Source organism: Anolis sagrei, chromosome 1 (assembly GCF_037176765.1).
Source record: "Anolis sagrei isolate rAnoSag1 chromosome 1, rAnoSag1.mat, whole genome shotgun sequence".
Classification (NCBI taxonomy): domain Eukaryota; kingdom Metazoa; phylum Chordata; class Lepidosauria; order Squamata; family Dactyloidae; genus Anolis; species Anolis sagrei.
Genome location: NC_090021.1, coordinates 62,098,250 through 62,115,662, shown reverse-complemented (window position 1 = coordinate 62,115,662; position 17,413 = coordinate 62,098,250). Strand labels below are relative to the sequence as shown.

At 42.0% G+C, this 17,413-nt stretch overlaps 2 protein-coding genes across 4 annotated transcripts in view; one reads left to right on the top strand and one right to left on the bottom strand.

The window, feature by feature from the left end:
* Positions 1 to 382, bottom strand: part of GNPAT (glyceronephosphate O-acyltransferase) — a 30,667-nt gene extending 30,285 nt beyond the window's left edge. For both annotated transcript variants that reach the window (XM_060753779.2, XM_060753781.2), the window contains exon 1: positions 248 to 382. In XM_060753779.2, coding sequence (XP_060609762.2) covers positions 248 to 301 — 54 coding nt within the window. In that variant the 5' untranslated portion in view covers positions 302 to 382. The remainder of the gene's footprint in view (positions 1 to 247) is intronic.
* Positions 383 to 452: 70 nt separating this feature from the next.
* Positions 453 to 15,626, top strand: C1H1orf131 (chromosome 1 C1orf131 homolog). Of its 2 annotated transcripts, XM_060753782.2 has the most exons (7): positions 453 to 666; positions 5,273 to 5,625; positions 10,144 to 10,200; positions 11,531 to 11,626; positions 13,979 to 14,065; positions 14,302 to 14,354; positions 15,333 to 15,626. In XM_060753782.2, exons 1-7 carry the CDS (start codon positions 564 to 566, stop codon positions 15,457 to 15,459), a joined length of 876 nt encoding a protein of 291 aa, XP_060609765.2. In that variant the 5' UTR covers positions 453 to 563; the 3' UTR covers positions 15,460 to 15,626. The 2 variants fall into 2 exon arrangements, with proteins under 2 accessions (XP_060609765.2, XP_067321625.1); XM_067465524.1 differs by lacking the exon at positions 11,531 to 11,626.
* Positions 15,627 to 17,413: the final 1,787 nt, after the last annotated feature.

Genomic DNA, 17,413 nt, shown 5'->3' with positions numbered 1-17,413 from the left:
ACATCTCCGGGTAAAAATTAAAGAGGACGGACCACTGTGTACAAAAATCGTAGTTGTCCCTCTGTACCCAAGGAGAACCCAAGGCAAGGCTAAAAATGTGCTGGAGATCCCTGCTGTGGTGTGAAGCCACAGTGGAAAGCGGCGCCTGCCTCCACAGAGAGAGAGGGTCCGCGCACTCGCCCTCCCCCGCCTTCTCCCCTCCCTCCCGCTCGGGCCCTGGATTTGGGCGGAAAGAAAAGGCCCCTACCGAGTACACGGGCGGCCCCCGTCGTCGGGCAACCGCCCCGGCCGCCGCCGCCATCTCCGCGCCTGCTCAGCAGTCCTCCCTACGCGGCTCCCTCGGCGGCGGCCTTCGAGCCCAGCCCGGAGGGAAGGAGGAAGAAGAGAGGGAGGCAGTCCCTCAGTCAGTAGGGGAAGAAAAGCGGAAGTGCTCTGTGGGCGCCGCCATGTTCGCTGCGACGGTGGTCGCGCGGGACCAAAATCCTTCGCCTTGACGCTTCTTCCCCTTCCTCCTCCGTCTGGTGTTGTCTTTCCGCCCTCACGTTGGTGGAGCGAAGAGCAGCATGGCCAGAAGAACAGTAGAGGAGACAGAGGAGGGCGAGCAGGAGCCTTCCGCCTCCGCCGCCCGCCTCCTCCGCGGCGCCTTGGACTCCCTCTACGACTTCGGTGCGTCTCGGCCTCCGCCTCTTTCTGATGCCTGGGATTGAACCTGTCCTGTCAATGCAGTGCTGTGGAATCCCAGGTTGAGGACCAAGCAGGCCCCATGACACTTCAGTCCTGAAGGCCCTTCCTTGGGCCCAGAAGGAGGAAGGCCTGTTAGGCCTACACCGCCTGCTTTGTGGCACACTCTCCTACCTAGAGTATTGACCAGGCACCGGCAAACTTTGGCCCTCTGGGTGTTTTGGATTTCAACTCCCACAATTCCTAACAGCCGGTAGTTAAAATCCAAAACACCCAGAGGGCCAAAGTTTGCCCATGTTTGCTATCAACTTACTTTACTTAGGCGATCCCTCGTTGGATGAGTAGGATAGTCTTTCAGGATCAGTATTCTTGTGGATCCGTAGGTGACTGTGGAGGCCTATTCTTGACCTGCATCTTCTCCCACAGTGAGGGTATTGGTTTCCACATGGAAGGCGGTCTCGTTTGCGCCTTTCTCTTGGCACGTTTTTCTCTTTCACCCTCCATTCGTGACTCTTCAAATTCTGCAGCACTGCTGGTCACAGCTGACCTCCAGCTGGAGCGCTCAAAGGCCAGGGCTTCTCAGTTCTCAGTGTCTATGCCAGAGTTTTTAAGGTCGGCTTTGAGCCCATCTTTAAATCTCTTTTCCTGTCCACCAACATTCCGTTTTCCGTTCTTGAATTCGGAGTAGAGCAACTGCTTAGGGAGAAGGTGGTCAGGCATCCGGACAACGTGGCCAGTCCAGCAGAGTTGATGGCGGTGGACCATCGCTTCAATGCTGGTGGTCTTTGCTTCTTCCAGTTTGCTGGCATTTGTCTGCTTGCCTTCCCAAGAGATTTGCAGGATTTTCCGGAAGCACCACTGATGGAATCGTACCAGGAGTTACATGTGACGCCTGTAGACAGTCCACATTTCGCAGGCATATAGCAGGGCTGGGAGGACAATAGCTTTATAAACAAGCACTTTGGCATCCCTACGAGGCCCTGTGCTTAAGCTCACCTAACTCCAGAAACTGCCTGGGAGTTGTAGTTTTACAAGATCTTTTAGCCTTTTCAGCCCAAGAGTGCTGGTACCTCAACAAACTACAGATCCCATCATTCCAAATCAAGCCCCCAGTGGCGCAATGGGTTAAATCCTTGTTCTGGCAGGACTTAGGACCGACAGGTCAGAGGTTCAAATCTAGAGAGAGTGCGGATGAACTCCCTATGTCAGCTCCGGCTCTCCATGAAGGGACATGAGAGAAACCTTTCACAAGGATGGTAAAACATCACAACCTCCAAGCGTTCCCTAGGCAACGTCCTTGAAGAGGGCCAATTCTCTCACACCAGAAGCAACTTGTCAAGTCGCTCCTGACATGAAAAAAAAATTCATTCCAAAGCATTGAATCCATGCGGATTACTGCCCTGCCTTAACACTATGGGATCCTGGGAGTTGTAGCATAGCGTGAGGTGCCATCATGGGACAACCTTGGTCTGCCTTGGTCAGATCACAAATGGAATGCTGTGTCCAATTTTGGGCACCATAATTGAAGGGAGATGTTGGTAAGCTGGAGGGCAACTAAAATGATCAAGGGTCTGGAGAACAAGCCCTATGAGGCATGGCTTAAAAAGCTGGGCATATTTAGCCTTCAGAAAAGAAAGCTGAGAGAAGTGATGGCCCTGTCTAAATATGTGAGGGGAAGTCGGGGAGAAGGGAGCAAGCTTGTTTTCTGCTGCCCTGGAGACTAGGGGCCCTTCCACAGCCCTATATCCCAGAATATCAAGGCAGAAAATCCCACATTATCAGAGTGTGGACTTAGATAACCCAGTTCAAAGCAGATATTGTGGGATTTTCTGCCTTGATATTCTGGGATATAGGGCTGTGTAAAATGGCCGTAGGAAAGAAGATTCCACCTGAACATTAGGAAGAACTTCTTGACAGAGAGAGCCGTTCAGCAGTGGAACTCTCTGCCCTGGAGTGTGATGGAGGCTCCTTCTTTGGAGGCTTTTAAACAGAGGCTGGATGGCCATCTGTCAGGTGTGCTTTGAATGTGATTTTCCTGTTCTCCGCAGGGGTGGGCTGGATGGTTCAGGAGGTCTCTTCCAACTCTATTATTCTGTGATTCTATGACCTTGTAAAACAACAGCTCCCAGGATTCCATAACATTGAACCATGACAGTTGAAGTGGTGTCAATCTGCATTAATTCTACAGTGTAGATGCACTCTCAATCTGATTTTTGGTGTGATGCCTGATGCTTTTGGCTAAAAAGCAGAGAGCAAACATTTTACAACAGTTCCAGGTGGTCTTTCAGTGCTTCACGTTAATGGTTTTTTGTGCTTCTTCCTCTAGCAGGACAGTGCTAGGAACAGCCCTTAGCCACAGTGTCTGTCTCAGAGCCTTCCAACCCATGTATTACGACATGCTAGTGTGTTGGCTGCAGTGTGTAGGTGTGTCACACAAATGTGACGAGACATGACACAACATCTTAGAAATGTAGGCTTAACAAAAATATCTTAATTTTAAAAACATATAAATGAAAAGTTTTCATAAGTAATGTTGTATCCCTATACATTTTGTTGTTACAGTGTATGTATGTGCACTTATTTCTTATAAGGGATTGGTTTAACCTCCAGTTTGCTAGTAAAACCGAATGATTGCTGTGAAATGAGCCATGCCTAAGAAGTGTGTCATCATCATGGCAGGTTTGGAAAGCTCTGGTCTATTTGTTTGTGATAATATGCAGTGTTAGTCTCTTCCAGCTTCCATGACCCAATCAGAGATCTGTTGATGATGGTGGTGAGAAAGGATTTGGCTCTTTCAATTCAGTTCTACTAAGGCTGTGAATCCTGTTTCTGTTATTGGTTAAAACAGTGGTTGGATATGTCTACACTACACTATTATTCACTCCTATTAATAAGATTGAAGGATTGACCTAGATCAAATGGTTTGGAATCTGACCAGAGGTGGTAATAATAATAATAATAATAATAATAATAATAATAATAATCTTTATTTGTACCCCGCCACCATCTCCCCAAAGGGACTCAGAGTGGCTCACAGAAGCACTCCAAGTGCCACATGCAGACAACAGTACATAAGTATAAATACAATGACAAGTATAATAACTGCATAAAAATCTCAATACATTTTTAAAATTTTGAAAATTATAAAATTCCTAAAATGTAGGTTGATACAATCTGCCCTTGTAATAATAATAACAATAATAATAATATTTATTTGTACCCCGCTACCATCTCCCCAAGGCACTCGGTGCGGCTTACATGAGGCCAAGCCCAAAGTACATCAAACAAAACATCAATAAGCACAACATCAATCATATAAATCACATAAACAAAAAAAATCAATAGTGACATAAACAATTTTAAAAATGGCTGGGCCAAATGTAATAGATTAAAATTGAAAATATGCTGATGTGAACAAGGTAAAATATAACAAGGATAGGATTTTTCGGAGAGAAATGAGGGAGTACAGTCCATCCTATGTCAGTATTAAAGTGCATATTAGGACATATTGCTGAGAGTTCTCCTTATTCTGGGAAGGCACACTGGAACAACCACATTTTCAGGCTCCTCCTAAAGACTGCCAACATTGGCACATGTCTAATGTCCCTGGGAAGTGGGTTCCAGAGTCGGGGGGCCACCACTGAGAAGGCCCTCTCCCTCGTCCCCACCAATTGCGCCTGCGAAGGAGGTGGGAGCATGAGCAGGGCCTCTCCAGATGATCGAAGAGATCGTGTGGGTTCGTACACAGAAATGCGGTCACGCAGGTAGGCGGGTCCCAAACCGTTCAGGGCTTTGTAGGTAAGAACCTGCACCTTGAATTGGGACCAGAAAATGAATGGCAGCCAGTGGAGCTCCTTAAACAGGAGGGTTGACCACTCTCTGTAAGTCGCAACAGTTAGTAACACAGCTCTAAAGTAAGATACAGTATCTATTTCCTGTTTGCTTGGTATTTATTAACAGCAGTAATATTGAACCCCACGCATCCATGGCTTATCTCAGCATCATATCTCCTTGTCTTTGTACTTGAAAGAGAAGTGATCTCATCTACCTGAACTGTGGGTTTTCAGTACTCTTCCTTTATCAAATTAACCTTTCAATCTATTCATTGCATCTGGACATGGCTTCTGTTATATGATATACATCTCTGTAATCAGTTCCTGACTCCTATGCATAGTTTCTATCCATAATTCCTATTCATAGCCACCCACATCTGATTCTTTGGCCATGCCACCTTTCTTTGCATCTTTCCCAGGTGTTGTTATCTATGAGTAGTTAGAATCCAAAGGCCTGCTAGACAGTTTTAAAACATGTTTATATCTCCTGGTTTGTTATGTGACATGGATGGCTGCTATTGTATTTCAAAAATCCTTTATCAATATGGAAACTCAAGTCGCTTCTGATGTGAGATTTGGCTGTCTGCAGAGACGTTGCCCAGGGGATGCCCAGATGTGTTATCGTCCTGTGGGAAGCTTTTCTCATGTCCCCTCATGGGAAGCTGGAGCTGACAGACAGAAGCACACCCCATCAGGAATCCTTCCAATTATATGGCTGAGTTAAATGAGATTTACAACAATTTTATCTCAAATTCTAGGTGAATCGTTGCTAAATGGAAATAAAAAGAATAAGAGAAAAAAGAAAAACTCACAAGAGAAATTCGCAATGACTTCCAACAATAATCAATCAGAAGACAAAAGGGTGACTCTTGAGTCTGGCACAGCAGTATCAAACAAAAGGAAAAATGACTTCTTTGAAGAACTGAAAAATGAATGGGTATCTGACTTTATTAATAAGAACAACAATGCAACAGAATGTAGATCCCCAAATACGACCACACAGAAACCTGCTCAGCAGGAAAATGCTTCAGATATTGAAGTGGTGACATTCCATGGTCGACACAGAAAGAAGAAAGTTAAACTTGAAGCTCCTGAAATTGATTGCTCCAAGGTAAGATTCACATGATATGCAGTAGCAGAAAAGTGAATAGCTAAGTTTTTTTCTTGAAAAAAACATTCAAGAGTTACTAGCCAACCTGCCCACCTACCTATGCTGAATTGCTGGCAAAAGGTGGTAAATGGCCTTGTTTGAATACAGAAGCTACTCTGTTGGGCCATTTGGAAGCAATTCCTATTCAGTTGCTAGGAAGGTGAACAAAGAGGCAAGTGGCTTTTGTGTTCTATCTTTCATGTTGCTAGTAGCCTAGCTAAAAAGCCTTTAATTAGCCACACCTTTAGTACCGAACTTTGCTTATGAGCTTTATATTAAGCCAAGATATTAAGCAAATTCTGATTCCCTATTCTAGCTTGTTTCCAACGAAGCTCATGTCACAAAGGGGCTGCATAGGTAGACAAAAGGCTTGTTACAGTTTCGCTTATTAAGGCATTTTGCAGATAAAATATCTCACATAAGATAGTTTATCTGCGATAGATGCTGCCATTAGGGTGCAAGCCATCAAAAAGCATCCAGCAACTCTGTGAGTGGGATTACAATGGATCAGTTTCATTTGGTGTGTACTCTTGATATGGACAAGCTGCTGGGGCAAGTAAGGACAGATGCTTTCTTGATTCCTGTCCCTCTTGGCTGGTCATCCAGGGAGGAGATGCAATTCAGCCTCAATTACAACAAATTATTAATGCATCTCTCAGGAATTTTACATCCTGTTTAAAAGAAGCAGTAGTTAGACTGCTGCTGAAAAAGCCATCCCTGGATTCCCTGGGCCTTAATAAATACAGACCAGTCTCTTAATTTCCTTTTTTGGATGAGGTAGTTGAGAAGGCAGTTGCCCTTCAACTCCAAGCCGTCCTGGATGGCATACACTTTCTTGACCCATTTCAAACTGGCTTCAGAGCAGGTTATAGAGTTGAGACTGCTATGGTCGCCTAGGTGATGATCTCCACCTTAACATTGACAAGGGATGTGTATCTCTGTTGGTGCTTCTAGATCTCTCATTGCTTTTCATTATGATAAACCATGGTATCCTTCTAGAATGCCTGAGGGGTTGGGAATCGGAGACAATGTGCCGCAGTGGTTCCAGTCGTACCTCTCAGGCAGGTTTCAGATGGTGATGCTTGGGGACAGCTGCTCCTCAAAAAGGAGCTGTTATGTGGAATCTCACAAGGTGCCACTCTGTCCCCAATGCTTTTTAATATTTACATGAAACCACTGGGAGATATCATCCGAAAGCATGGGGTGGGGTATTATCAGTATGCTGATGACACCCAAATATATTTCTCCATACCTTCAAAAGCAGCCTCAGCTAAGGATAATGTGTCTTCTCTGAATGTATGCCTGAATATGATAATAGGCTGATGAGGAGAAATAAATTGAAACTGAATCTAGACAAAACAGAAGTACTTGCCATCAGGGGTTCTAATCTGGAGATGGAGGTGTGTCAACCAGTTATGGATGAAGTTACTCTCTCTCTGAAAGACTGTGTTCACAGCTTGGCAGTATTCCTGGATCCATCTCTCCAAATATCAGCCTAAGTTAATTTGACCGCCAGGAGTGCTTACTGTCAGCTTTGACTGATATGCCAGCTGCGTCCCTTCCTAGATTTAGAGGACCTAAAGATGGTTGTGCACACACTGGTAACCTCAAGGTTGGACTTCTGGGCTACATATCTACAGGGTATTCCATTGTCAAACAACTCGTACTATGTAGAAGTTCTTCCTAAACTTTGCATGTAATCTTTTTTCCTTTAGTTTGAATCCACTGTTAACATGTCCCAGCCTCTGCAGCAACAGAAAACAAGTTGCTCCCTCTTCAATAAGACATCTTTTCAAACATTTGAATGTATCTGTCATGTGACCTCTTAACCTCTCCTCCAGGCTAAACATACACATCTCCCTAAGCTACTTCTCATAGAACATGGCTTCCAGACTTTTCATCTTTTGGTTGCCCTCCTCTGGATACATTCCAACCTGTCAATATCCATCTTGAGTTGTGATGCCCAGAATTACTTTAATTTATATTCTTGCTTTCTCCCACTATGGGACCTAAGGCAGCTTTTACTCCTTGAGCTGCATACTTTAAAAAGTAATGGGAGAAATGCAACTAGAAATTGTACAAGCGTCTTCAAGCCTTCTGTGGTTTGATAGTGAGTTTAAGCAATTGTTAGGAATGTTTGTGTATTTGACAGTCTGCTCCCAATCAATTGCCCACTTGTACACAGCCATAATCATTGCAGAATTGGGACTAAAGTTATCTTTTTGGACCACAGCTACCAGAATTTCCTACCAGACTCACCAGTTGCCTGCTGGGTTCTGAGATATATAGTGTACAGAAGTAATTTTTCTAGGCTGTGTTTGGACCTTATATTTAGCCTCAGTGCCTTGCAACATGGGGTTTATCTGTTAGGAAACCGGCTCCAGATTAGTGCAGAGATGTGATTCAGCATCATGTCATGTCTGTCATTAGATTGCCAAATATTAGTATTGCTCAAGAAAAAAAACAAGGAGTCAGAGGGATATAATTGCCTGAGTTTTATCAATAGCCTGTGGTGTAGTCAAGTTGTAATAGCCAATAGAATTTACCTCTTGCTGTGCTGATTAATACTATATGAATGGTACAAGAGGTGGAACAAAATTAGGCTCAAATAACATTTGAAATCCTATTGGAAAACAGCTATGTCATTTATGGCGACTCCTGATGTGTTCACTTCCTTTTTTGTTTTTCTTGGTCATATGTGCCAGTCTGGGTGTTGTGGAGTCTTACTTGGTGAGTTTTTTTAATTTGTCTCCCCCTGTATCCAGAAAAGCTCTTGATTATTCATAAATCTGATGACAAAACAGACCTGCAAACATCATTACTTAAATCCAATAAGAAACACAGATCTTCAAATTAAGAACCAAATATAGGATTAAGAATGCAAGACATCCAAAATATATCTAAACTCAGATATACACAGCAATTGATATTTAACCCATATCCTTTGGGGTTTTTATTTGTTCGTGTTTTTGACACCCATAAGTTTGAGCTCAGATGGATTTTTTTTTTTTTTTTGGAAATTCATTCTCATCTATATGCTTATTTGGGCTGTATCTTGAATTCACTGGACTCTCGACCCAAAAGTGAATTTGACGAGATTTCTAGTCTAAAGTATATAATCCTATAAGATTTTGTGTTATCTGTAGAAGCTTTAAGCATTCTCCCCTATGCCAAATAGATGTTCCATTCTCTCCAATATGAGGAGTAGTGGAGTACAATGGACCATTGGTATCCATAGAGATTTGGATTTCAGTAACCCCTAGGGATACCAAAATCTGTGGATACTCAACTCCCATTATATACGGTGGCATAGTAGAATGACATGCCTTATATAAAACGGCAAGATCAAGGTTTGCTTTGGGTTTAAAAACTATATGCAAGCAGGTGTTTGAATCTGTGCTTGCAGAACCCATGGTTATTGAGGGCATACTTAGCATTCTTTTTTGTTCCAGAGAATAAAAAACACAGTGTAGGTTTTTGCTTGTTTTTATAGCTTTGAAATTAAATTCCTTAATCCATAATACTAAGCCTAAAATTCTTAATGTTCCTGTTAAATATGGAGTGAGTGTTGTAATTCCTGAGTTTCTTTTTGCCTCCTTGACGTTAACTGAAGCCAAAGGAAAGATGCTTATTGCCCACAAATCGGTTTAAGTGGGCATTGAGGGGAATTCCTTTCTTCCCAGCATTTGAAACTCTGCTGGTATGGTCATCCAGGGCCTCTTTGAAATTTAATTTTCTCATGACTCTTGGTTGTTCATGGAAAAACTACATCTCCAAGTGCTCTTGGTCTCTTGGTACCTGGGTCATTGGTATAACAGTCCACTAAAGAGAGAAAGAGAAGGCAGGAAAAAAAATTGAGATTTCTCATGTGTCACTGCAAGTAGCAATAGCTATTACAGTTAAAGCAGTGGTTCTCAACCTGTGGGTCCCCAGGTGTTTTGGCCTACAACTCCCAGAAATCCCAGCCAGTTTACAAGCTGCTAGGATTTCTGGGAGTTGAAGGCCCACAGGTTGAGAACCATTGAGTTAAAGGGACTTGAGGGCCCACAAAGAGAGAATTGGTTCAGTTTTGGCTCAGACTAAATTGAAGAATTTTCTGATAGTTTTGGAATTTGATTTCCTGATTAAGCATGTTATAATGCTTATTTCTAGATTCCCCAGCTCTGCTTGTTTGGGCAGTTTTCTGCTTATCTACACAAATGTAATAATCACCTTTGAATTCAATCAGGTTAGCTATTGGGAAACTAAATATGTGGTTACACCCTTATATGTTTGTTCAAATAGTATGGTTGTTTAGTTTTACAAAAATATTTTATTATCAATTTCTTCTCAAAAGCTTGTTTTGATTGGAGGGTGGGGAGGTGGAAATGTTAGCTGTTGGGATACATAACTTTAGATGCACATGTCTAGCCTTATTGTGTAGCAAAATGCACTCTGTGAACAAAATATTTTCTTTGTTTTTAAAATATATCTGTATAGGAGAAAACAACTTACCAAGAAAAGCATGCAGGTGGTCAGGCATTTAACCTGGAAAAAGTAAGTAAATTTTTAATCTATTATTATTAATTAATTAATTAATTAATTAATACCATGCTCTGTCTCCACAGGGTGGTTTCTTGGTAGCTGAAGAAAACTGCAAATCTAGGCCTAAATGCATTTGTAGAGTAGATTCAAAATGATTTATTAAGTTCCCATTAGTTCAATCTGATCTACAGACTGCTTAAGGAGATTTATATGGAATGTGTGAATGGGTCTTCTGGAAATGAGATACAAATGTGTTCTTGGAGGGAGGGACACACAGGACAGTCTTGTGAATGTTTGCTTAGGGCCATGAGGTTTAGGAGGCTTCCTTCCAGAAGAATATCTGCACAGTTGCATGCAAAGGCAAATTATTTGCTTAAGTCATGCATTTATGAACCTCCTGCAAAAGAACACGCGAAAGAGATTGAAGTCACATAGGCCCAAATGCTACACTTAATCCTAACTAGAACAGACCCATTGAATCCATAAAACATACACAAGTGCTGATTTGACAAATACTAATTGATTCAACTGGTCTACTCTAATTGGTCCTGCTGATTGAAGGTAACCCATCGTGTGCTATGAAATGACAAGATCTCAAACAAAATAGCCCTGAGGAACAGGGCCAGCTGTAGTCCGAGATGGTTTGTTTCAGACAGCAGATTTTGTGTACCATGACAAAGATGTGTATTGTTATTTTATTTGGTGCCATTGTATTTCTATTACCAGTGAGACAGAGAGATGCTTATGATATTTTCTGACTTATGTGCCAAAATATTGTGATCTGCTTTATGATAGTATACAGTTAGAGTTAAAACAATATGGGCTGGATGGAAAAGGCTGTTTCCTATAATAATAAATATAGTTGTTCATGTCCGCATGGAAAATGCAATGATATGTTTGCAAGTGACAGGCTTTTTATCCCCCTTCAGCTCTAAATGAAAATCTGGTCCATAAGCTTGCATTAGAAAGTCTTACAGGAATCACATATCATCTCCCAATGCTACCCAATGTACCCCCAACCCCAAATTTGCCATTTCTGTATTGCTGAGATATAGGAGGCAGCAACAGACAGTAAACAGACACAGTAGTGATGTGTCCAGCTATTTCCCTTCAGATGGATACACTGCAACAGGCTCTTGTAGGATCCTCCCTAAGTCCTGGCAACATTTCTGCAGTTACATCCTTGCAGGAAAATAGTTCAATGAATCTGTGCTGTCAGTCCTCCCACATGTTGACATTTAGTGGTTTGCAAGAACACCAATCTCTAGGTACACAATTGCATCATGGCAGTCATGTGTTTGTGGATGTTTCGAAGACAGTGCTGTTTTTCGTAATGTTTTAGGCCCGTTTGGAAGTGCACCAGTTTGGAATCACTGGATTTGATAAGAAAGAACAACGGGTTTTGGAACAAGAACGTGCCATCATGTTAGGAGCAAAGGTATGGCACTGTCTTTTCTGTCAAGAAGGGGCCTATAAAAGAACCAAAGAAGAACATAACTTAGGAAGAGGGAGATCTATAGATGACATGTGAGTTCAAAGAAGTATTATTGCCAAATGGCTGAACAGTGATGATCTCGGTGGTTTTCCAGTAGGTATGAAGATGATCTGGAAATTTTCCTGTGCTTTCTGCTCTTCGTCAGCCATTTTCCCGTAGTAAAACCTGGCAGTTCTTGGTTCAGATTGAGTTTGAGTGGGGTGGAGGGTAGGATTCTTGATTGCATTTCTGATAATTTAGTCTACAGAAAACTGAATTAATATTAAGGGAGTGTTTTCCTGTTACGTTTCATCAGACACATTGAGGAGAAGATCCAATGTTAAAGTGTACTTCTAACCATGCCTGTCTGTGTCCCTCTTTCTTCATTACTGTCATGTCCTAGGAAGGACTGCTTATACTGCTTCATTTGAGTGGGAAAGCAATGGAGGGACTATAAAGTAGCAGCTGGATTTGATTCAGTGAAGAAAGGAAATGAGGATCTGCTTGCAGATGAAATGCACCCTCCTTTTCCTTTCCTCAGGAACCTAGAGTAGGCATCTCTATGTGAACTGCTTCTCCCCTCCCTGTCCTTCCCACTGGTAAGCAGTAGCAGCAGCAACTACACCTGGAAGTTGACAACTGCTGAGGATGTAGGAAGAAGTTTGGGGGCAGAGTTCTGGGCCCCCTATACCCTGTCCAAAAAGAGAGGTATTGTGTGACTAACACTCTGACTTGCAACATGTTTCTACCAGGTTGCAAGTCAGAGTGTTAAATCAGCTGATAGATTATTATACAGATGCTCATATCAGAGATAAGTGGGTGAGAGATTGTAATCGGTCACTCAGAAAGAACGGAAATGCAAAACGTGCAGGCAGCTGATGAGTGTTCCCTCATCAGCAATAGTTGGGTGGTAACAGAAACATACACAAATACCAGCTGCTGCTTTGTGAATGGTCACTGCTAAGCTGATAATCACTTCTGATAACTTTTGCATTGCAGTTCCTTCTGACTCCACAAATTGCATTGCAACACTGATTTCGTCACCAAAGTATGTACAGGCAATTCCCAAGTTACGAACAAGATAGGTTCTGAAGGTTTGTTCTTAATTTGGATTTGGCTTGTTTTGGAAACAAGGACTGGTGAGAAAGCTTCAGTTGAGATACCTTTTCCCATGATAACTCTTTCAGGAAGGGTCAAAGAGGACTAAAACAAAAAAGAAGGGAAGACAAAAGAAGAGAACGGAAGGAAGGGGAGGGTGTAAGTTGGAAAGTAGGGAAAGGCATATGAGGGAAAGCGAGAAAGAAAAGAAAGAGCCACAAAGAAAGTGCAAACTCGACCAACACCAAATATATATGCTAGTATTTAAATGAAAGTGTATGAAATCTAGACAAACATTATGGAAGAAAAGGGTATACCATTCTCCATTGTTGCTTTACATTTTAGCCTGGCAAGATCCAAAGCCTTTATTTACATATTTTGGAAAAGTCGGTAAAAAAGCTGTTTTCAACCTATTATGCAATTTTTTGTTGTTTTGTATTTTATTTTGCTGTATTGCTTTTTCAGGCTTAGCCTCATGTTAGCCGCCCTGAGTCCCTTTTGGAGAGATGGTGGTGGGGTATACCGTATATTCCGGGGTACTAGACGACTTTTTAGGCATGTAAAACCTTATAAAATTTTGGGGGTCGTCTAGTACGCCAGGTATAAAATTAAAATAATAATAAAATTACTTAATATGGCTGCCTTGGCCTCGGGCTCCCCTCCTCCTCCTCCTCCTCCACCACCTTGGCTCATGGTGGCCTCCCAGGCAGGCTCCCCATCCTTCCTGGCTGCCTTCCTTGCAGAGGCCCAGGCCTCTCCTTTTTGGCGACCGAGCCCCTGGGCTACTTCCCGCACTGCTCAGGCCACTCTCCTTCCTGTCCATGCCTCGCGAGAAGTGCCTCTTCCGCGAGACGTTGTCTCGTGGGAGAAGAGGCACTTCGCATGAGGCCTGCACACGAAGGAGGAGAGCAGCCTGAGAAGCGCCTGGTTTGGGGAGTCATCTTAAACGGTGAGTTTATCCCCAACTCTCAATTTGGTTGCTAAAATTGTAGGGTCATCTTATAGCCCCAGTCGTTTTATACCCCGGAATATACGGTAAATAAAGTTTATTATTATTATCATTATTTGAAACACAACAAGGTGAGTCCACAGCAAACAAGATCACTCTGCTGGCTGTTGTATTGGATCACACGTCGGACACTTTCCAAGTATCTAGGACTGTGATTTTTTTAATTTTTGTTACTATTATTATTATTATTATTATTATGACTATTGCAGCCTCCTAAAAAAGAATATCTGAACTACAAGATTCTTCAAGAGAAAATTAAACAAAAGAAGGAAGCCAAGAAGGGAGAAAGCATAATGGTTTGTATAACTTATTTCCCCTGAAATAAAAACAGAGATAGTTAGACGTCCCTCACCTTGTTTTTAAAAAGCTGCCCAGGAATTGCAGTTTTCTTCTCTTCAAACAAAAGAAAACAAAACTTTTTGGTGGGGAATTGATGTTTTAGAATGGTTCAAGGACCACTGACAGGAGAGAGAGAAGGCCTACATGCTACCTGTTGCTGCATTAAAGTATTCTTATTGCTCTTTATTAACAGGAAAAGAAACCAATTTTTCTCAAGAAAAGGAAGAAAAAGGGGCACGAAGGGAGGTAAGCTGACTACTATTAAGAAATATTAGCAAACTGGATTTGTTTTTACTTTTGCTTGTGAAGCAACTGTAAGTTTGTTTACTTTAGCTTTCTACAAGGAACACATAACTTGGTTCAGTTACTCCACTGGCTACTAGTCTATTTCCAGATACAATTCAAAGTGCTGGCTATGACCTATAAAGCTCTACACAACTCATATCCACATTATTTGAAGGATCACATCAGTCTGCCTGTGTTTTAATAGCATCTGGAGAGGCCCTTCTCTGTCTTATCACCTTCATAGGTACATTTTCCAATAGGAAAATGAAAGAGAGCCTTTTTGGTGGCTTTTCTTAAGGCCCATCTAGACAGACCCTATATCCCAAGATCTGATCCCAGGCTTTCTGCTTTAAACCTGGGATCTGCACTGCCAGATAATCTGGGATAAACAGAAAACCTGGGATCGTACCCTGGGATATAGGTTCTATCTGGAAGGGCCCTTAGGCTCTGAAATTCTCTTCCTAGTGAAGTTACACTGCCGCCCTCCTGGCTTCCCATTCATGGAGACGCTGAAGACCTTTTTTGCTTTGACAGATTTTTGAAAATGGATTGTTTGTCTGGGGGATTTCTTTATAATCTGCTCTCTTTTTGTTGTTATTGTTTTAATTCTGCTGTTAATTTGCTTGTGTTTCACATTTTGTATATGAAATTTAAAGCAGTTTCTGTCTTGAGACCCAGACTGGGAAAAGGAAGGCTATAAATCGCCCCTGGGCTGAGAACAGCGGTCTATAAGCACAGTAAATAAATAAATAAATAAATAAATAAATATAAATACATGGTAATAATATTAACGGCAACAACAACAGTTTGGGTTGGAAACTATAAAGCTTCTTCAGACATGCCCAATGTGATTGTTGATACCGTTTTGTAGTGAGTGACGTGAAATGTTTGTTGTTTTAGCGCTTCATGACACTATTTTTCATTTTCTTTTAAAAACAGTAAACCTAAGAAGAAGGCAAAGCAGAGCATAGTGCCTACAGGGCAAGTTGGAACATTTAAAAATGGGACCCTGATTCTTCGTAGCTCTGACATAAAGAAAATCAAGTCTTCCAAAGTGGTTAAATGACATTGTTGCACGAAGCTGAATTGAAAACTAGACACATGAACTTTGTGGTCAAACTTTTTAAAAGTATTTATCTGTTTTCTAAAAAGACACCTATTTTAATTTTTTTAATGCATGGATTTTGGTGGAGTCCTCAGTTTTGTATTTAATAAAATGCAGCTGAAAATAAACATTGTTGTGTCATTGGATTTTAATTCCTTTCTTGCTACATCACATCACTGGAAGACCAGAAGCCGGAATATAATTGGCTACAGCCACTGAAGATTTCCCCTGAATCTTTTTGCAGCGCTCCTTTCATCAGTATGTGTATTCAAGCTGAATCGAAGTCTACAGATTTATTCCATAGAAAGAGCTTCCCCTCAAGCCCCATTGAAATTCATGTGGTTTGCCCAAGAGAGTTTTCTGCTAGATTAGGCCCGTTACTCCTTTGACTTATCAGTTCTTTCTCATGAGCTCTGTACAATAAAACCCTTGTATCTGTGAAACCTGAGAAACTTCCGGGAGAGCCTTTGCACAGTTAAAGCTTGTGTGCCAGCTGTAACTGTACCTTGAGAAGTCTGACTTCGCAAGAGTGGTCCATGCCTTGGTTACGTCCAAATTGAATTACTGCAACACACTCTACATGGGGCTGCCTTTGAAGATGGCCCGGAAACTGCAATTAGTACAAAGGTCGGCAGCCAGGATTCTGACTGGAGCTAATTATAGGGAATGCACAATGCCCCAATTAAAGCAGCTCCGCTGGCTGCCAATAAGTTTCCGGTCCTAATTCAATGTGCAGGTTATGACTTACAAAGCCCTGAATGGTTTGGGCCCCACTTATCTTCGTGACCACATCTCCTCCAATGAACTGGCTCAGGTTCTAAGATCTGCTAGGGAAGCCCTCATTTCCCAAAACTGTCACATGCACAGTTGGTAGGGACGAGCGATAGGGCCTTCTCGGTGGTAGCCCCCCAACTTTGGAATACCTGGGTTAGGCAATTCCCTACACTGGCCTCCTTTTGTGGGGATCTGAAAACCTGGATGTTCCAACAAACATTTGAGAAAGACCAGTCCATACTTACAAATGCCCAGTCCCTAGTTTTCCAGATAATACTTTGTTTTCTGTACTTCTTCCAAATCCCAAACTCTGTGCAGTGCTGTTTTGCATTATCCCATGCCCGGTCCTTTTTATAGTCTGATCATGCCCATCTTAGTATTATGGTTATTGATTTTTTTTGTGCATTGTTGTTTTATACCCTCACACTAGAGAAAAAATCCACTTAAAATCTAGTTTCTGCCTCCCGCAGAATTCTGGGGTTTGTAGTTTAGGAAGGAACCTTTAACAGCCTCAGTTAACTACAAACCCCAGAAGTCTGCAGGAGGCAAAAATCAGATTTTAAGTGGATTTTTTCTCTAGTGTAATGAAGTGACTGTGTTTTTATCTGATTGTTATTCTTTGCTATGTTTTATTGTAATCACTTTTTGTTTTAATAGATTGTTTTGCTTTGATGTTTTGTGGACATTTTTTCCCATGTGTAAGCTGCCCCGAGTCCCTTCAGGGAGATGGAGGCGGGATATCCAAATAAAGTTATTATTATTACTTCCATTACTCTCCCCTCCATAGGGCAGGAGGTGATGGTAGGGAATAACAAACACTCTTATTTTGGCTATGACCAGTGCTTTCATCTATCCATGGGAAGGCCCAGAATATATGCCCCACGAATATTGGGAGTCATACTGAAACTGAAAATTAGAGTTCTGCACTATTTTTAGACTACCAGTACCTAATAACCCACTGCATAATTTTCTTTTAATAAGAAACGTTTACAAACAAAGAAAGCTCTTCAGCAAGGAGATGGAGTAACATTGCCCCCATGTGGCTGGAACCAAGCACAGCCTCCAAAGATGCTGAATGATGAGAAAAAGCCTATAGATAGATAACTATCTGTTGTCTGTCTTGTCACTGTATAATTGGCAT

Excerpts from the sequence above, each read along its gene's own strand:
- C1H1orf131 (XM_060753782.2), top strand. The coding sequence starts at position 564 with ATGGCCAGAAGAACAGTAGAGGAGACAGAGGAGGGCGAGCAGGAGCCT. Across the intron at positions 5,626-10,143 it reads CTGAAATTGATTGCTCCAAG|GAGAAAACAACTTACCAAGA; the intron begins GTAAGATTCACA and ends ATATCTGTATAG. Across the intron at positions 14,355-15,332 it reads AAAAAGGGGCACGAAGGGAG|TAAACCTAAGAAGAAGGCAA; the intron begins GTAAGCTGACTA and ends TTTTAAAAACAG.